The sequence below is a fragment of the Physella acuta genome, unplaced genomic scaffold, assembly GCF_028476545.2.
Source record: "Physella acuta isolate Inbredline_101_S28 unplaced genomic scaffold, ASM2847654v3 ptg000476l, whole genome shotgun sequence".
Classification (NCBI taxonomy): domain Eukaryota; kingdom Metazoa; phylum Mollusca; class Gastropoda; family Physidae; genus Physella; species Physella acuta.
Genome location: NW_026731995.1, coordinates 841,778 through 864,325, shown reverse-complemented (window position 1 = coordinate 864,325; position 22,548 = coordinate 841,778). Strand labels below are relative to the sequence as shown.

Below are 22,548 nucleotides of genomic sequence, written 5' to 3'. Positions count from 1 at the left end.
CACATGTCTACACCAGATGAGACAATTAAACACATGTCTACATCAGATGAGACAATTAATTAAACACATGTCTACATCAGATGAGACAATCAATTAAACACATGTCTACATCAGATGAGACAATTAATTAAACACATGTCTACACCAGATGAGACAATCAATTAAACACATGTCTACACCAGATGAGACAATCAATTAAACACATGTCTACATCAGATGAGACAATTAATTAAACACATGTCTACACCAGATGAGACAATCAATTAAACACATGTCTACACCAGATGAGACAATTAAACAAATGTCTACACCAGATGAGACAATTAAACACATGTCTACATCAGATGAGACAATTAATTAAACACATGTCTACATCAGATGAGACAATTAAACACATGTCTACACCAGATGAGACAATTAATTAAACACATGTCTACACCAGATGAGACAATTAAACACATGTCTACACCAGATGAGACAATCAATTAAACACATGTCTACATCAGATGAGACAATTAAACACATGTCTACACCAGATGAGACAATTAAACACATGTCTACATCAGATGAGACAATTAAACACATGTCTACATCAGATGAGACAATTAATTAAACACATGTCTACATCAGATGAGACAATTAAACACATGTCTACACCAGATGAGACAATCAATTAAACACATGTCTACATCAGATGAGACAATTAAACACATGTCTACATCAGATGAGACAATGATATAAACAAATGTCTACACCAGATGAGACAATCAATTAAACACATGTCTACATCAGATGAGACAATCAATTAAACACATGTCTACATCAGATGAGACAATTAAACACATGTCTACACCAGATGAGACAATTAAACACATGTCTACACCAGATGAGACAATCAATTAAACACATGTCTACATCAGATGAGACAATTAAACACATGTCTACATCAGATGAGACAATTAATTAAACAAATGTCTACACCAGATGAGACAATCAATTAAACACATGTCTACATCAGATGAGACAATCAATTAAACACATGTCTACATCAGATGAGACAATTAAACACATGTCTACACCAGATGAGACAATTAATTAAACACATGTCTACATCAGATGAGACAATCAATTAAACACATGTCTACATCAGATGAGACAATTAATTAAACACATGTCTACATCAGATGAGACAATTAATTAAACACATGTCTACACCAGATGAGACAATTAAACACATGTCTACACCAGATGAGACAATTAAACACATGTCTACATCAGATGAGACAATCAATTAAACACATGTCTACATCAGATGAGACAATTAAACACATGTCTACACCAGATGAGACAATTAATTAAACACATGTCTACATCAGATGAGACAATCAATTAAACACATGTCTACATCAGATGAGACAATTAATTAAACACATGTCTACATCAGATGAGACAATTAATTAAACACATGTCTACACCAGATGAGACAATTAAACACATGTCTACACCAGATGAGACAATTAAACACATGTCTACACCAGATGAGAAAATTAAACACATGTCTACATCAGATGAGACAATTAATTAAACACATGTCTACACCAGATGAGACAATTAATTAAACACATGTCTACATCAGATGAGACAATTAATTAAACACATGTCTACACCAGATGAGAAAATTAAACACATGTCTACACCAGATGAGACAATTAAACACATGTCTACACCAGATGAGAAAATTAAACACATGTCTACATCAGATGAGACAATTAAACACATGTCTACACCAGATGAGACAATTAAACACATGTCTACACCAGATGAGAAAATTAAACACATGTCTACACCAGATGAGAAAATTAAACACATGTCTACACCAGATGAGACAATTAATTAAACACATGTCTACACCAGATGAGAAAATTAAACACATGTCTACATCAGATGAGACAATTAAACACATGTCTACACCAGATGAGACAATTAAACACATGTCTACACCAGATGAGACAATTAAACACATGTCTACACCAGATGAGAAAATTAATTAAACACATGTCTACATCAGATGAGACAATCAATTAAACACATGTCTACATCAGATGAGACAATTAAACACATGTCTACACCAGATGAGACAATTAATTAAACACATGTCTACATCAGATGAGACAATCAATTAAACACATGTCTACATCAGATGAGACAATTAATTAAACACATGTCTACATCAGATGAGACAATTAATTAAACACATGTCTACACCAGATGAGACAATTAAACACATGTCTACACCAGATGAGACAATTAAACACATGTCTACACCAGATGAGAAAATTAAACACATGTCTACATCAGATGAGACAATTAATTAAACACATGTCTACACCAGATGAGACAATTAATTAAACACATGTCTACATCAGATGAGACAATTAATTAAACACATGTCTACACCAGATGAGAAAATTAAACACATGTCTACACCAGATGAGACAATTAAACACATGTCTACACCAGATGAGAAAATTAAACACATGTCTACACCAGATGAGACAATTAAACACATGTCTACACCAGATGAGAAAATTAAACACATGTCTACACCAGATGAGAAAATTAAACACATGTCTACACCAGATGAGACAATTAATTAAACACATGTCTACACCAGATGAGAAAATTAAACACATGTCTACATCAGATGAGACAATTAAACACATGTCTACACCAGATGAGACAATTAAACACATGTCTACACCAGATGAGACAATTAAACACATGTCTACCTCCATAATTGGCACCATGTATGGCTTGATGAGTCTGACCTACCTCCATAATTGGCACCATGTATGGCTTGATGAGTCTGGCCGTGTTGGACACCAGGTGGCCCAACATTCTGGCCGCTTGTTCCTTGTTACGGCCTATACCACTGTGTTCCAGCTCTGTCAGGATCTGCAATAACAGGACCAATAGGACCAATCAACAACATGACCAACAGGACCAATCAACAACAGGACCAATCATCAACAGGACCAATCATCAACAGGACCAATCAACAACAGGACCAATCATCAACAGGACCAATCAACAACAGGACCAATCAACAACAGGACCAACAGGACATATCAACAACAGGACCAATCAACAACAGGACCAATCAACAACAGGACCAACAGGACCAATCAACAACAGGACCAATCAACAACAGGACCAATCAACAACAGGACCAATCAACAACAGGACCAATCAACAACAGGACCAATCAACAACAGGACCAACAGGACCAACAGGACCAATCAACAACAGGACCAATCAATCAACAACAGGACCAATCAACAACAGGACCAACAGGACCAACAGGACCAACCAACGAGTGGACCACTGAGTGTGTACAGTACCTGAATGAGCACCTTCCTGAGCGAGGGCATGACGTAGGCTGGATTCTTGGAACTGAGGCGTCCAATCATGCAGATAGCTCTCTCACGGATCTCAAAGGCTTCGTCATTTAAAGCTATGAAAAGTGCACTCAGGTTTTCTGCCTGGGCAAGGTGAGGGTCAAACCTTTCATCCAGGGAGCTCAATACATTATACCTGATGTCAGCATCTGTAAGCAGGGTAACTCATGGAGGGGTAGAGGTCAACAATATCATATGTCAGGTCAAAGGTTGACAACAAATTGGTCAGATTAGTAAGTTCAACAACACATCTGTCACACATGTAAGGTCAAAGGTTGATTATAACAAATGTATGCCCCACTTGTAAGGTCAAAGGTAAGGTTGAGGCTAGAGTGAATGTGATGCCAAAAACTGACCTGAGTCTGTGATGCCAAAAACTGACCTGAGTCTGTGATGCCAACGACCAAGAGTTTGTTCAAGACCTCAGCTACTGTTGTCATGGCTGTCATGCTGACATGACCTTGCTGCTTGGACAGAAGCTGCAAATAGAAGCCGTGGTACACATCCATTTAAAGACAGCACAGGTCAAAGGTCAATCTTCTAGGACTCAGATGTCAGCTAGTGTTAACAACTAAACACCACACTAACAACAATCTTAGCTCCATGTCACCACACTAACAACAATCTTAGCTCCATGTCACCACACTAACAACAATCTTAGCTCCATATCACCACACTAACAACAATCTTAGCTCCATGTCACCACACTAACAACAATCTTAGCTCCATATCACCACACTAACAACAATCTTAGCTCCATATCACCACACTAACAACAATCTACATGTCACCACACTAACAACCATCTTAGCTCCATATCACCACACTACCAACAATCTTAGCTCCATATCACCACACTACCAACAATCTTAGCTCCATATCACCACACTAACAACAATCTACATGTCACCACACTAACAACCATCTTAGCTCCATGTCATCACACTAACAACAATCTTAGCTCCATATCACCACACTAACAACAATCTTAGCTCCATATCACCACACTAACAACAATCTTAGCTCCATGTCATCACACTAACAACAATCTTAGCTCTATATCACCACACTAACAACAATCTTAGCTCCATATCACCACACTACCAACAATCTTAGCTCCATATCACCACACTACCAACAATCTTAGCTCCATATCACCACACTAACAACAATCTACATATCACCACACTACCAACAATCTTAGCTCCATATCACCACACTACCAACAATCTTAGCTCCATATCACCACACTACCAACAATCTTAGCTCCATATCACCACACTACCAACAATCTTAGCTCCATATCACCACACTACCAACAATCTTAGCTCCATATCACCACACTAACAACAATCTACATGTCACCACACTAACAACAATCTTAGCTCCATATCACCACACTACCAACAATCTTAGCTCCATATCACCACACTACCAACAATCTTAGCTCCATATCACCACACTAACAACAATCTACATGTCACCACACTAACAACAATCTTAGCTCCATATCACCACACTAACAACAATCTACATATCACCACACTACCAACAATCTTAGCTCCATATTACCACACTAACAACAATCTACATATCACCACACTAACAACAATCTACATATCACCACACTAACAACAATCTACATATCACCACACTAACAACAATCTTAGCTCCATGTCACCACACTAACAACAATCTTAGCTCCATATCACCACACTAACAACAATCTTAGCTCCATATCACCACACTAACAACAATCTTAGCTCCATGTCACCACACTACCAACAATCTTAGCTCCATATCACCACACTAACAACAATCTTAGCTCCATATCATCACACTAACAACAATCTTAGCTCCATATCACCACACTAACAACAATCTTAGCTCCATATCACCACACTACCAACAATCTTAGCTCCATATCACCACACTACCAACAATCTTAGCTCCATATCACCACACTACCAACAATCTTAGCTCCATATCACCACACTACCAACAATCTTAGCTCCATATCACCACACTAACAACAATCTTAGCTCCATATCATCACACTAACAACAATCTTAGCTCCATATCACCACACTAACAACAATCTTAGCTCCATGTCACCACACTACCAACAATCTTAGCTCCATATCACCACACTACCAACAATCTTAGCTCCATATCACCACACTAACAACAATCTTAGCTCCATATCACCACACTAACAACAATCTTAGCTCCATATCACCACACTACCAACAATCTTAGCTCCATATCACCACACTAACAACAATCTACATATCACCACACTACCAACAATCTTAGCTCCATATCACCACACTAACAACAATCTTAGCTCCATATCACCACACTAACAACAATCTTAGCTCCATGTCATCACACTAACAACAATCTTAGCTCCATATCACCACACTACCAACAATCTTAGCTCCATATCATCACACTAACAACAATCTTAGCTCCATATCACCACACTAACAACAATCTTAGCTCCATATCACCACACTAACAACAATCTTAGCTCCATATCACCACACTAACAACAATCTCCATGTCACCACACTAACAATCTTAGCTCCATATCACCACACTAACAACAATCTTAGATCCATGTCACCACACTAACAACAATCTTAGCTCCATATCACCACACTAACAACAATCTTAGCTCCGTGTCACCACACTAACAACAATCTACATATCACCACACTAACAACAATCTACATATCACCACACTAACAACAATCTTAGCTCCATATCACCACACTAACAACAATCTACATATCACCACACTACCAACAATCTTAGCTCCATATTACCACACTAACAACAATCTACATATCACCACACTAACAACAATCTACATATCACCACACTAACAACAATCTTAGCTCCATATCACCACACTAACAACAATCTACATATCACCACACTACCAGCAATCTTAGCTCCATATTACCACACTAACAACAATCTACATATCACCACACTAACAACAATCTTAGCTCCATGTCACCACACTACCAACAATCTTAGCTCCATATCACCACACTAACAACAATCTTAGCTCCATGTCACCACACTACCAACAATCTTAGCTCCATATCACCACACTAACAACAATCTTAGCTCCATATCACCACACTAACAACAATCTTAGCTCCATATCACCACACTAACAACAATCTTAGCTCCATGTCACCACACTAACAACCATCTTAGCTCCATGTCACCACACTAACAACAATCTTAGCTCCATATTACCACACTAACAACAATCTACATGTCACCACACTAACAACAATCTTAGCTCCATGTCACCACACTAACAACCATCTTAGCTCCATGTCACCACACTAACAACAATCTTAGCTCCATATCACCACACTAACAACAATCTTAGCTCCATATCACCACACTAACAACAATCTTAGCTCCATGTCACCACACTAACAACCATCTTAGCTCCATGTCACCACACTAACAACAATCTTAGCTCCATATCACCACACTAACAACAATCTTAGCTCCGTGTCACCACACTAACAACAATCTTAGCTCCATGTCACCACACTAACAACAATCTCCACATGACCAAACTACAGACCTGCAACAATGGAGACATGAGCTGGGCGCATGTTGTAACAGCTTCCATCATGTCACCACACTACCAACACTGACCTGCAGTAATGGAGACATGAGCTGAGCGCATGTTGTAACAGCTTCCATCCTGATCTCCTTGTACTCACTGCCCAGATAATGTTCTGCACAGTGACGCACAAACTGGGTCAAGGAGTGACCTTCAAAATCAAAGCTACCCAGCGTCCGCAGGGCAAGGGTCACATTGGTCACATCATTGGAATCATTTGCCAGAGGTGAAACTGGAATTTTAAAAATTTGTCTGTAATCTGGGACATACTTGTATTCAAATATAATGCTAACAGCCCAGGTTCCATAACTCTAACAGCCCAGGTTCCACAACTCTAACAGCCCAGGTTCCACAACTCTAACAGCCCAGTTTCCACAACTCTAACAGCCCAGGTTCCACAACTCTAACAGCCCAGGTTCCACAACTCTAACAGCCCAGGTTCCACAACTCTAACAGCCCAGGTTCCACAACTCTAACAGCCCAGGTTCCACAACTCTAACAGCCCAGGTTCCACAACTCTAACAGCCCAGGTCCCACAACTCTAACAGCCCAGGTTCCACAACTCTAACAGCCCAGGTTCCACAACTCTAACAGCCCAGGTTCCATAACTCTAAAAGCCCAGGTTCCACAACTCTAACAGCCCAGGTTCCACAACTGTAACACCCCAGGTTCCATAACTCTAACAGCCCAGGTTCCACAACTCTAACAGCCCAGGTTCCATAACTCTAACAGCCCAGGTTCCACAACTGTAACACCCCAGGTTCCATAACTCTAACAGCCCAGGTTCCACAACTCTAACAGCCCAGGTTCCATAACTCTAACAGCCCAGGTTCCATAACTCTAACAGCCCAGGTTCCACAACTCTAACAGCCCAGGTTCCATAACTCTAACAGCCCAGGTTCCATAACTCTAACAGCCCAGGTTTCACAACTCACTTGCTACAGCTGGACCTGCAATTGGTTGAGCCCCAGGATGTCTCAGGGTTTGACCCATGAGAATCTGTGAGAGGTTTTTCAACAGTCCATCTTGGATGTCCTTCTTGAGTTGAGGAATCTGCATGGCCAGTTCTCTGAGTGCTGCGGCCAGGGCAGGGCTGGTCAGGACAAACATCTCAGCTATAGAGGTCTACACAAGTAGAGGTCTACACAAGTATAGGTCTACACAAGTAGAGGTCTACACAAGTATAGGTCTACACAAGTAGAGGTCTACACAAGTATAGGTCTACACAAGTATAGGTCTACACAAGTATAGGTCTACACAAGTAGAGGTCAAGTATAGGTCTACACAAGTATAGGTCTACACAAGTAGAGGTCTACACAAGTATAGGTCTACACAAGTATAGGTCTACACAAGTATAGGTCTACACAAGTATAGGTCTACACAAGTATAGGTCTACACAAGTATAGGTCTACACAAGTATAGGTCTACACAAGTATAGGTCTAGTATAGGTCTACACAAGTATAGGTCTACACAAGTATAGGTCTACACAAGTATAGGTCTACACAAGTAGAGGTCTACACAAGTATAGGTCTACACAAGTATAGGTCTACACAAGTATAGGCCTACACAAGTATAGGTCTACACAAGTATAGGTCTACACAAGTAGAGGTCTACACAAGTATAGGTCTACACAAGTATAGGTCTACACAAGTATAGGTCTACACAAGTATAGGTCTACACAAGTATAGGTCTACACAAGTATAGGTCAACACAAGTATAGGCCACAACTAGTCCTAAAGACCTACACAATAAACAGCAGTAATGATCACTGACCATGACTAATTATGTCAGCACTGTCAAAGAAAGGTGACAGAACCTACCTTAAACCTGTGACAGAACCTACCTTAAACCTGTGACAGAACCTACCTTAAACCTGTGACAGAACCTACCTTAAACCTGTGACAGAACCTACCTTAAACCTGTGACAGAACCTACTTTAAACCTGTGGTAGAACCTACCTTAAACCTGTGACAGAACCTACCTTAAACCTGTGGTAGAACCTACCTTAAACCTGTGACAGAACCTACCATAAACCTGTGACAGAACCTACCTTAAACCTGTGGCCAGCATACTTTCCAAGAGCTCCTTGACGTCGTGAGTCATCTGTGGCCCCATGGCACGAGACAACATGCTGATGCAGGTGAAAACTGCGGGCTCCACCACAAAGTGACGGCTTTTTCTGCTCAAATCAGACATTGGTCATTGTGAGAATACATGGGGAAATGTTGGATGTATGAGGTGGAATGTAAAATGTTGGATCTACGTGGTGAAATGTAAAATGTTGGATCTACGTGGTGGAATGTAAAATGTTGGATCTATGTGGTGGAATGTAAAATGTTGGATGTACTTAGTAAAATGTAAAATGTTGGATCTACTTAGTGGAATGTAAAATGTTGGATGTACGTGGTGGAATGTAAAATGTTGGATGTACTTAGTAAAATGTAAAATGTTGGATCTACTTAGTGGAATGTAAAATGTTGGATGTACGTGGTGGAATATAAAATGTTGGATCTACGTGGTGAAATGTAAAATGTTGGATCTACGTGGTGGAATGTAAAATGTTGGATGTACTTAGTAAAATGTAAAATGTTGGATCTACTTAGTGGAATGTAAAATGTTGGATGTACGTGGTGGAATGTAAAATGTTGGATGTACTTAGTAAAATGTAAAATGTTGGATCTACTTAGTGGAATGTAAAATGTTGGATGTACGTGGTGGAATGTAAAATGTTGGATGTACGTGGTGGAATCTAAAATGTTGGATGTACTTAGTGGAATATAAAATGTTGGATGTATTTATTGGAATATAAAATGTTGATGTACTTGGTGGAATGTAAAATGTTGGATGTACTTGGTGGAATGTAAAATGTTGGATGTACATGTTGGAATGTAAAATATTGGATCTACGTGGTGGAATATAAAATGTTGGATCTACGTGGTGAAATGTAAAATGTTGGATCTATGTGGTGGGATGTAAAATGTTGGATCTATGTGGTGGGATGTAAAATGTTGGATGTATGTGGTGGAATGTAAAATGTTGGATGTACTTAGTAAAATGTAAAATGTTGGATTTACTTAGTGGAATGTAAAATGTTGGATGTACTTATTGGAATGTAAAATGTTGGATGTACATGTTGGAATGTAAAATGTTGAATGTACATGTTGGAATATAAAATGTTGGATGTACTTGGTGAAATGTAAAATGTTGGATGTACTTGGTGAAATGTAAAATGTTGGATGTACGTGGTGGAATGTAAAATGTTGGATGTACTTGGTGGAATCTAAAATGTTGGATGTACTTGGTGGAATGTAAAATGTTGGATGTACTTGGTGGAATGTAAAATGTTGGATGTACTTAGTGGAATGTAAAATGTTGGATGTACTTAGTGGAATGTAAAATGTTGGATGTACGTGGTGGAATGTAAAATGTTGGATGTACGTGGTGGAATGTAAAATGTTGATGTATGAGGTGGAATGTAAAATGTTGGATGTACTTGGTGGAATGTAAAATGTTGGATGTACTTGGTGGAATGTAAAATGTTGGATGTACGTGGTGGAATGTAAAATGTTGGATGTACTTAGTGGAATGTAAAATGTTGGATGTACGTGGTGGAATGTAAAATGTTGATGTATGAGGTGGAATGTAAAATGTTGGATGTACTTGGTGGAATGTAAAATGTTGGATGTACTTGGTGGAATGTAAAATGTTGGATGTACGTGGTGGAATGTAAAATGTTGGATGTACGTGGTGGAATGTAAAATGTTGGATGTACTTGGTGAAATGTAAAATGTTGGATGTACTTAGTGGAATGTAAAATGTTGGATGTACTTAGTGGAATGTAAAATGTTGGATGTACGTGGTGGAATGTAAAATGTTGATGTATGAGGTGGAATGTAAAATGTTGGATGTACTTGGTGGAATGTAAAATGTTGGATGTACGTGGTGGAATGTGAAATGTTGGATGTACTTAGTGGAATGTAAAATGTTGGATGTACTTGGTGGAATGTAAAATGTTGGATGTACGTGGTGGAATGTAAAATGTTGATGTATGAGGTGGAATGTAAAATGTTGGATGTACGTGGTGGAATGTAAAATGTTGATGTATGAGGTGGGATGTAAAATGTTGGATGTACTTGTGGAATGTAAAATGTTGGATGTACGTGGTGGGATGTAAAATGTTGGATCTACTTGGTGGAATGTAAAATGTTGGATGTACGTTGTGGAATGTAAAATGTTGGATGTACTTGGTGGAATGTAAAATGTTGGATGTACTTGTGGAATGTAAAATGTTGGATGTACGTGGTGGAATGTAAAATGTTGGATGTACTTGGTGGAATGTAAAATGTTGGATGTACTTGTGGAATGTAAAATGTTGGATGTACGTGGTGGAATGTAAAATGTTGGATGTACTTGGTGGAATGTAAAATGTTGGATGTACTTGTTGGAATCTAAAATGTTGGATGTACTTGGTGGAATGTAAAATGTTGGATGTACTTGGTGGAATGTAAAATGTTGGATGTACTTGGTGGAATGTAAAATGTTGGATGTACTTGGTGGAATGTAAAATGTTGGATGTACGTGGTGGAATGTAAAATGTTGGATGTACGTGGTGGAATGTAAAATGTTGGATGTACTTAGTGGAATGTAAAATGTTGGATGTACTTAGTGGAATGTAAAATGTTGGATGTACTTAGTGGAATGTAAAATGTTGGATCTACTTGGTGGAATGTAAAATGTTGGATGTACGTGGTGGAATCTAAAATGTTGGATGTACGTGGTGGAATGTAAAATGTTGGATGTACTTGGTGGAATGTAAAATGTTGGATGTACTTGGTGGAATGTAAAATGTTGGATCTACTTGGTGGAATGTAAAATGTTGGATGTACGTGGTGGAATGTAAAATGTTGGATGTACTTGGTGGAATGTAAAATGTTGGATGTACGTGGTGGAATCTAAAATGTTGGATGTACGTGGTGGAATGTAAAATGTTGGATGTACGTGGTGGAATGTAAAATGTTGGATGTACGTGGTGGAATGTGAAATGTTGGATGTACTTAGTGGAATGTAAAATGTTGGATGTACGTGGTGGAATGTGAAATGTTGGATGTACTTAGTGGAATGTAAAATGTTGGATGTACTTGGTGGAATCTAAAATGTTGGATGTACTTGGTGGAGTGATCTTTAGCAGGCAGAGAGTTCCTAATGATCTCCATGATACGGCTCATGTATGTGAGGATTTCTCCGTTGACGGCTATGGCCAGAAAGCCAACAGCCAGGTACGCTTGAGATCCCCGGTCTCGCTCTCGTTTGAGGATACTGAGCAGGAAGTTGATGGTGTCTAGCAGGTAGCTACAAACAATTGGATGAAAATTTATTTTGTTAAACATTTGGTCAAGTTGATGGTGTCTAGCAGGTAGCTACAAACAATTGGATGAAAATTTATTTTGTGTCAGGTTTGGTCTATTTCCTTTAGACATAAAGTTTAAGAAAAAAGCAGGCCTATAAATGTTACTGTCAGAGAGAGTCAAGTAGAAAGGCATGTATAGCAAGGGAATCAAATGCTAATATACTAATCTAAAAGGTGAGATTAAATTAAATCAGATGTTAATATACTAATCTAAAGATGATATATATATATATATATATATATATATATATATATATATATATATATATATATATATATATATATATATATATATATATATATATATATATATATATATATATATATATATATATATATATAAAATATATATATATATATATATTCATATTCATACATGTGTATGTGCGTGTATGTACATATATATAATATATATCTATGTATATATATTGTATTTTGGACAACAAGAAGTTGTGAGAATACAGGACAAAAGAGTGTGAGAATACAATAGAAAATTATTGTGAATGTAGAAGGAAAAAAGTTGTGGGAATAAGAAAAAACACAAAAATGATGTGAAACAGTGCAACATATTCAAATGGGAGAGGGGAGTCTTAAATCCAAAAAAGTACTGATCAATGGTTTTTTTTTTTTTTTTTTTATTAAGAAATATATATTTTTTTTTAACTTGCTATTTTAAAAACAAACAAAAATAAATTTTAAATTCTAAAAAATGTAGGACAGAATGTTTGACATGAATCAAGCAAGCATTGGGAAATTAGGCTTCTAGGCTTTGACTTATCTCTACAATCTTTAATTAACTACCATGTTTTAAGTGCCTTTGGATTAACCATCATGATATACATATATTTATCTTACATCAAATGTTTTTTTCCACATTCTCATACATGTCTGATAGATTTACCTGAGGTTTTAATTATTTTTTAAAAAATTGTAGACAATATTTTTGCAAATTTTGCAAGTTGTACACCAATTCTAATTAAAAAGCAAAAAAAAAACAAGAAAGCAATTTTGTAATGCAATGATGAGGTGAGCAAAACAATCAGCTGTGTAGTTAAACCAAGCCATAGGTTCCATTGGAAGATACTTTCATCTACAACTTACCAGGCTAAAATTATCTAAAGATCTCAACAGGTCTAAAGCTATTACCAACTGAACACAATATTGAACCATCCCACTACTAAATACTGAGCCTTACGAAATTCAAAATCACTTTGATCTAGATTAGTTCTAAAAGCTTATCCTGTTTTGTTATTTAAAAGCGGCAAAAAAAATAAAATCCTGTCTAAGATTTTTATGGCAGTAAAATTGTGTTAGCCGCCCAGATACGGAAGTATCTGTTGAACAGATACAGATGTATCTGTTGTACAGATATGTAACTAGAAGGAATGGCAAGCGAGCTAGTGAGACATACATACCCCTTCTCTTGTTTAGGATTAGTTGGAGACCTAAGTACAATTATAAACTGTTACAAAATGTCTAATATTGTTTCTAATTCCAGACTTAGTGGACTTGGATTTTGGATCGGGTAAAAACACTAAATTTTGGGGAGTTTTGGGGCATTAAATCTAGTGTTTTTGACGGACCCACTAATTAAAAATTCATAAGAAATTAGTTATAAAATCTGCACTTAAAATTTTTTAGCTGAGTACCCAAACATATAATAGAAGATTATGAATTCATTGTTTATTGGACTTACAATGTAATATTTTATGAATGGTGGAAATCCTACAAAGGGGTTAATTATTTTAATATGGCCGCCGTTGTCATAGTTACCAAAAAAAATTTCACAATTTTTTTAGTGGAAATGCATATTCGGATGTACCTTTAAAAATCTGTAGAGAAAAAATTGTTTGCTCTCTAGTATTAAAAAAGTTTTTTTTACCCGCACCTACCCCTTAAAGTCATCAACAATAGTAGAACTAGAGTAGTAGGGGCCTCTTAAAGCAAATCGCAAATCTGAAAGCAAACTTACATTCTTGTAAACACTTGGGGGTTAAAGGCTGCAAGACGTGGCAGGGAGCTGAGCAGCGTCTGCTGGACATAGACACTTCTGCTGGTGCGATGGTTTAACATCAGATTACAGATCTGGGGAGTGGATGGTTTAACATCAGATTACAGATCTGGGGAGTGGATGGTTTAACATCAGATTACAGATCTGGGGAGTGGCACAATTAGTACAATAGTTTATTGCCATCAATACTGTAGACATATGGATCAACCTACCCTGTCAATGGAGCAACCAAACCTACCCTGTCAATGGAGCAACCAAGCCTACCCTGTCAATGGAGCAACCAAGCCTACCCTGTCAATGGAGCAACCAAACCTACCCTGTCAATGGAGCAACCAAACCTACCCTGTCAATGGAGCAACCAAACCTACCCTGTCAATGGAGCAACCAAACCTACCCTGTCAAAATTGCCGTTCATCAAATCCTTGCAAGTCTTGCTCTCAAAGAGTGGGATTTTCTGCTGGCTCTCCCTTGCACCAGGACAGAAGATGTAGAGCGGCGACGCCTTCTGTTGGATCTGTTGCAGGGCTGACACACTGGCATGTCCCCTGGTTTTACTGCCCACTTCCTGAAACATCACACGTTACACATTCAAACATGTGCCCTGGTCTTACTGCCCACTTCCTGAAACATCACACATCACACGTCACACATCACACATTCAAACATGTGCCCTGGTCTTACTGCCCACTTCCTGAAACATCACACATCACACGTCACACATTCAAACATGTCCCCTGGTCTTACTGCCCACTTCCTGAAACATCACACATCACACGTCACACATTCAAACATGTCCCCTGGTTTTACTGCCCACTTCCTGAAACATCACACGTCACACATCACACATTCAAACATGTGCCCTGGTCTTACTGCCCACTTCCTGAAACATCACACATCACACGTCACACATCACACGTCACACATTCAAACATGTGCCCTGGTCTTACTGCCCACTTCCTGAAACATCACACATCACACGTCACACGTCACACGTCACACATTCAAACATGTGCCCTGGTCTTACTGCCCACTTCCTGAAACATCACACATCACACGTCACACGTCACACGTCACACATTCAAACATGACACAATGTCACACATTCAAACATGACACAATGTCACACATTCAAACATGATACAATGTCACACATTCAAACATGACATACTGTCACACATTCAAACATGATACAATGTCATACATTCAAACATGACACAATGTCATACATTCAAACATGATACAATGTCATACATTCAAACATGACATACTGTCATACATTCAAACATGATACAATGTCATACATTCAAACATGACACAATGTCATACATTCAAACATGACACAACGTCACACATTCAAACATGACACAATGTCACACATTCAAACATGACACAATGTCACACATTCAAACATGACACAATGTCACACATTCAAACATGATACAATGTCACACATTCAAACATGATACAATGTCACACATTCAAACATGACACAATGTCACACATTCAAACATGACATACTGTCACACATTCAAACATGACACAACGTCACACATTCAAACATGACACAATGTCACACATTCAAACATGATACAATGTCACACAATCAAACATGACATACTGTCACATATTCAAACATGACACAACGTCACATATTCAAACATGACACAACGTCACACATTCAAACATGACACAACGTCACACATTCAAACATGGGACAGACTTATTTATATCATATGGTTTCATGAGTACATAAGACCAATAAGACCAACACGACTAGAACCTACTCGTGCATTTTTCTCATGGTTGTTCTGCTCTGATGTTATGTCTTCCACTTCCATACGCAAACGCTGAAAGATACAAAAAATCAAATGCGTAAACACTGGGGATACAAAAAGAAATCAAACACAACAAGAGCATGTCTTACACAGCCATTAAATTATAGGGTATACAGAATTTTTTCTATTTAGTTTAGTCATTTGTCAGAATCTTCTACCAGTAAATATTTGGTGTGCTGCTCAAACTTTAAATCACAACAAACCTTCAATATTAAAACCTAAATTCACAACAAACCTTCGACATAAAAATGAAATTCACAACAAACCTCTGCCTCTTGATTGCTACACCTGAGCAGTTCGTTAATGATGAGCAGTGACCCATGCACCCAGTCATCTCGGGTCATCTTCTTTTCTCTGCCAACAGCCTCGTCAAAAGGTTTCAGTGCTTCGTTAAAACATTGCTGGATAATGGAACAACATGTGTCAAACATCATGGATGATGGAACAGGTGTCAAACACCGCTGGTAAGCATTGTAAATTAACATGGATATGGGAACACCAATGTAAATCATTGTAAACATATTATTTGAACATTTTGAAGAAAAAGTATAATGCATCTAGGGTTGACCCACCCAAGCAGAACAGTGGCAGAACTTTGTGTCAGAAATTTGTGGCAGAACTTTGTGTCAGAAATTTGTGGCAGAATTTTGTGTCAGAAATTCAGCTTCCTAAGAGAGAGAGAGAGAGTGTGACCCACCTTGTAGACAGATCTTTGAGAAGCTTTAGTTTCCCTCTGTCCTAAGAGAGAGAGAGTGTGACCCACCTTGTAGACTGACCCACCTTGCAGAAAGACCTTTGAGAAGCTTTAGTTTCCCTCTGTCCTAAGAGAGAGAGAGTGTGACCCACCTTGTAGACAGACCTTTGAGAAGCTTTAGTTTCCCTCTGTGAGGTCACAGCCAGGGCTGCCCTTAAAGCAGCAACAGCTCCTTCTCTGATGGATGGCTGTACAGTGGAAGACAAGGGTCATAAATAGGGTTCTCACAACAAAATACAAAGAATTCAAGACACCATAATAAGCAATCACACCCTAGCCACCCCCCCAACTCAAGGCTCCTTTAAACTAACCCTAGCCACCCCCCAACTCAAGGCTCCTTTAAACTAACCCCTAGCCACCCCCCAACTCAAGGCCCCTTTAAACTAACCCTAGCCACCCCCCAACTCAAGGCCCCTTTAAACTAACCCTAGCCACCCCCCAACTCAAGGCTCCTTTAAACTAACCCTAGCCACCCCCCAACTCAAGGCTCCTTTAAACTAACCCTAGCCACCCCCCAACTCAAGGCCCCTTTAAACTAACCCTAGCCACCCCCCAACTCAAGGCTCCTTTAAACTAACCCTAGCCACCCCCCAACTCAAGGCTCCTTTAAACTAACCCTAGCCACCCCCCAACTCAAGGCCCCTTTAAACTAACCCTAGCCACCCTTCAACTCAAGGCCCCTTTAAACTAACCCTAGCCACCCCCCAACTCAAGGCTCCTTTAAACTAACCCTAGCCACCCCCCAACTCAAGGCTCCTTTAAACTAACCCTAGCCACCCCCCAACTCAAGGCCCCTTTAAACTAACCCTAGCCACCCCCCCCCCCCCAACTCAAGGCTCCTTTAAACTAACCCTAGCCACCCCCCCCCCCCAACTCAAGGCTCCTTTAAACTAACCCTAGCCACCCCCCAACTCAAGGCTCCTTTAAACTAACCCCTAGCCACCCCCCAACTCAAGGCCCCTTTAAACTAACCCTAGCCACCCCCCAACTCAAGGCTCCTTTAAACTAACCCTAGCCACCCCCCAACTCAAGGCTCCTTTAAACTAACCCTAGCCACCCCCACCCCACCCCCAACTCAAGGCTCCTTTAAACTAACCCTAGCCACCCCCACCCCCAACTCAAGGCTCCTTTAAACTAACCCTAGCCACCCCCAACTCAAGGCCCCTTTAAACTAACCCTAGCCACCCCCCAACTCAAGGCTCCTTTAAACTAACCCTAGCCACCCCCCAACTCAAGGCCCCTTTAAACTAACCCTAGCCACCCCCCAACTCAAGGCTCCTTTAAACTAACCCTAGCCACCCCCCAACTCAAGGCCCCTTTAAACTAACCCTAGCCACCCCCCAACTCAAGGTTCCTTTAAACTAACCCTAGCCACCCCCGAACTCAAGGCTCCTTTAAACTAACCCTAGCCACCCCCACCCCACCCCCAACTCAAGGCTCCTTTAAACTAACCCTAGCCACCCCCCAACTCAAGGCTCCTTTAAACTAACCCTAGCCACCCCCCAACTCAAGGCTCCTTTAAACTAACCCTAGCCACCCCCACCCCACCCCCAACTCAAGGCTCCTTTAAACTAACCCTAGCCACCCCCCAACTCAAGGCTCCTTTAAACTAACCCTAGCCACCCCCACCCCACCCCCAACTCAAGGCCCCTTTAAACTAACCCTAGCCACCCCCCAACTCAAGGCTCCTTTAAACTAACCCTAGCCACCCCCCAACTCAAGGCCCCTTTAAACTAACCCTAGCCACCCTTCAACTCAAGGCCCCTTTAAACTAACCCTAGCCACCCCCCAACTCAAGGCTCCTTTAAACTAACCCTAGCCACCCCCCAACTCAAGGCTCCTTTAAACTAACCCTAGCCACCCCCCAACTCAAGGCTCCTTTAAACTAACCCTAGCCACCCCCACCCCACCCCCAACTCAAGGCTCCTTTAAACTAACCCTAGCCACCCCCCCCAACTCAAGGCTCCTTTAAACTAACCCTAGCCACCCCCCAACTCAAGGCTCCTTTAAACTAACCCCTAGCCACCCCCCAACTCAAGGCCCCTTTAAACTAACCCTAGCCACCCCCCAACTCAAGGCTCCTTTAAACTAACCCCTAGCCACCCCCCAACTCAAGGCTCCTTTAAACTAACCCTAGCCACCCCCCAACTCAAGGCTCCTTTAAACTAACCCTAGCCACCCCCCAACTCAAGGCTCCTTTAAACTAACCCTAGCCACCCCCCAACTCAAGGCCCCTTTAAACTAACCCTAGCCACCCCCCAACTCAAGGCTCCTTTAAACTAACCCTAGCCACCCCCCAACTCAAGGCTCCTTTAAACTAACCCTAGCCACCCCCAACTCAAGGCTCCTTTAAACTAACCCTAGCCACCCCCCCAACTCAAGGCTCCTTTAAACTAACCCTAGCCACCCCCCCCCCCCCCCAACTCAAGGCTCCTTTAAACTAACCCTAGCCACCCCCCCAACTCAAGGCCCCTTTAAACTAACCCCTAGCCACCCCCCAACTCAAGGCTCCTTTAAACTAACCCTAGCCACCCCCCAACTCAAGGCTCCTTTAAACTAACCCTAGCCACCCCCCAACTCAAGGCTCCTTTAAACTAACCCCTAGCCACCCCCCAACTCAAGGCCCCTTTAAACTAACCCTAGCCACCCCCCAACTCAAGGCTCCTTTAAACTAACCCCTAGCCACCCCCCAACTCAAGGCTCCTTTAAACTAACCCTAGCCACCCCCCAACTCAAGGCTCCTTTAAACTAACCCTAGCCACCCCCCAACTCAAGGCTCCTTTAAACTAACCCTAGCCACCCCCCAACTCAAGGCCCCTTTAAACTAACCCTAGCCACCCCCCAACTCAAGGCTCCTTTAAACTAACCCTAGCCACCCCCCAACTCAAGGCTCCTTTAAACTAACCCTTGCCACCCCCCAACTCAAGGCCCCTTTAAACTAACCCTAGCCACCCTTCAACTCAAGGCCCCTTTAAACTAACCCTAGCCACCCCCCAACTCAAGGCTCCTTTAAACTAACCCTAGCCACCCCCCAACTCAAGGCTCCTTTAAACTAACCCTAGCCACCCCCCAACTCAAGGCTCCTTTAAACTAACCCTAGCCACCCCCCCCCCCCAACTCAAGGCTCCTTTAAACTAACCCTAGCCACCCCCCCCCCCAACTCAAGGCTCCTTTAAACTAACCCTAGCCACCCCCCAACTCAAGGCTCCTTTAAACTAACCCCTAGCCACCCCCCAACTCAAGGCCCCTTTAAACTAACCCTAGCCACCCCCCAACTCAAGGCTCCTTTAAACTAACCCTAGCCACCCCCGAACTCAAGGCTCCTTTAAACTAACCCTAGCCACCCCCACCCCACCCCCAACTCAAGGCTCCTTTAAACTAACCCTAGCCACCCCCCCCCCCCCAACTCAAGGCTCCTTTAAACTAACCCTAGCCACCCCCCAACTCAAGGCTCCTTTAAACTAACCCTAGCCACCCCCACCCCACCCCCAACTCAAGGCTCCTTTAAACTAACCCTAGCCACCCCCAACTCAAGGCCCCTTTAAACTAACCCTAGCCACCCCCCAACTCAAGGCTCCTTTAAACTAACCCTAGCCACCCCCCAACTCAAGGCCCCTTTAAACTAACCCTAGCCACCCCCCAACTCAAGGCTCCTTTAAACTAACCCTAGCCACCCCCCAACTCAAGGCCCCTTTAAACTAACCCTAGCCACCCCCCAACTCAAGGTTCCTTTAAACTAACCCTAGCCACCCCCGAACTCAAGGCTCCTTTAAACTAACCCTAGCCACCCCCACCCCACCCCCAACTCAAGGCTCCTTTAAACTAACCCTAGCCACCCCCACCCCACCCCCAACTCAAGGCTCCTTTAAACTAACCCTAGCCACCCCCCCCCCCAACTCAAGGCTCCTTTAAACTAACCCTAGCCACCCCCACCCCACCCCCAACTCAAGGCTCCTTTAAACTAACCCTAGCCACCCCCCAACTCAAGGCTCCTTTAAACTAACCCTAGCCACCCCCACCCCACCCACAACTGAAGGCCCCTTTAAACTAACCCTAGCCACCCCCCAACTCAAGGCTCCTTTAAACTAACCCTAGCCACCCCCCAACTCAAGGCTCCTTTAAACTAACCCTAGCCACCCCCCAACTCAAGGCTCCTTTAAACTAACCCTAGCCACCCCCCACCTCAAGGCTCCTTTAAACTAACCCTAGCCACCCCCCAACTCAAGGCTCCTTTAAACTAACCCTAGCAACCCCCAACTCAAGGCTCCTTTAAACTAACCCTAGCCACCCCCCACCTCAAGGCTCCTTTAAACTAACCCTAGCCACCCCCCAACTCAAGGCCCCTTTAAACTAACCCTAGCCACCCCCCAACTCAAGGCTCCTTTAAACTAACCCTAGCCACCCCCGAACTCAAGGCTCCTTTAAACTAACCGTAGCCACCCCCCAACTCAAGGCTCCTTTAAACTAACCCCTAGCCACCCCCCAACTCAAGGCTCTTTTAAACTAACCCTAGCCACCCCCCAACTCAAGGCCCCTTTAAACTAACCCTAGCCACCCCCCAACTCAAGGCCCCTTTAAACTAACCCTAGCCACCCCCCCCCCCCCAACTCAAGGCCCCTTTAAACTAACCCTAGCCACCCCCCAACTCAAGGCTCCTTTAAACTAACCCTAGCCACCCCCCAACTCAAGGCTCCTTTAAACTAACCCTAGCCACCCCCCAACTCAAGGCTCCTTTAAACTAACCCTAGCCACCCCCACCCCCCCCCCCCAATTCAAGGCTCCTTTAAACTAACCCTAGCCACCCCCACCCCCCCCCCCCAATTCAAGGCTCCTTTAAACTAACCCTAGCCACCCCCCAACTCAAGGCTCCTTTAAACTAACCCTAGCCACCCCCCAACTCAAGGCTCCTTTAAACTAACCCTAGCCACCCTTCAACTCAAGGCCCCTTTAAACTAACCCTAGCCACCCCCCCCCCAACTCAAGGCCCCTTTAAACTAACCCTAGCCACCCCCCAACTCAAGGCTCCTTTAGACTAACCCTAGCCACCCCCCCCCCCACCCCACCCCCACCATAGCCACCACTTGTAACTGACCTTTGGATCTCTGACAGCAAAAAAGATGGAGTCAAAGAACTGCTGAACTTGTTGGTAAAAAAATGTGGGTGTGTTGACGGCTAGTTCTTTGAGCACCAACACCTGGGAATAATGAATGGAATCATTGAATGGAATCATTGAATGGAATAATTGAATGGAATCATTGAATGGAATCATTGAATGGAATCATTGAATGGAATAATTGAATGGAATCATTGAATGGAATCATTGAATGGAATCATTGAATGGAATAATTGAATGGAATAATTGAATGGAATAATTGAATGGAATCATTGAATGGAATCATTGAATGGAATCATTGAATGAAA

The 22,548-nt window shown here is 41.7% G+C and overlaps 1 protein-coding gene across 1 annotated transcript in view; it reads right to left on the bottom strand.

The window, feature by feature from the left end:
* The window catches only part of LOC131944006 (serine/threonine-protein kinase mTOR), an 88,180-nt gene that overhangs the window by 62,075 nt on the left and 3,557 nt on the right, over positions 1 to 22,548 (bottom strand). Inside the window, exons 4-17 of the mRNA XM_059304442.1 lie at positions 22,220 to 22,321; positions 17,220 to 17,315; positions 16,640 to 16,774; positions 16,323 to 16,385; positions 14,933 to 15,103; positions 14,500 to 14,612; positions 13,943 to 13,972; positions 12,287 to 12,469; positions 9,171 to 9,299; positions 8,055 to 8,212; positions 7,152 to 7,351; positions 3,841 to 3,937; positions 3,402 to 3,607; positions 2,833 to 2,955 (exon numbers count right to left, since the gene is read on the bottom strand). Coding sequence (XP_059160425.1) covers positions 2,833 to 2,955; positions 3,402 to 3,607; positions 3,841 to 3,937; positions 7,152 to 7,351; positions 8,055 to 8,212; positions 9,171 to 9,299; positions 12,287 to 12,469; positions 13,943 to 13,972; positions 14,500 to 14,612; positions 14,933 to 15,103; positions 16,323 to 16,385; positions 16,640 to 16,774; positions 17,220 to 17,315; positions 22,220 to 22,321 — 1,806 coding nt within the window. The remainder of the gene's footprint in view (positions 1 to 2,832; positions 2,956 to 3,401; positions 3,608 to 3,840; positions 3,938 to 7,151; positions 7,352 to 8,054; positions 8,213 to 9,170; positions 9,300 to 12,286; positions 12,470 to 13,942; positions 13,973 to 14,499; positions 14,613 to 14,932; positions 15,104 to 16,322; positions 16,386 to 16,639; positions 16,775 to 17,219; positions 17,316 to 22,219; positions 22,322 to 22,548) is intronic.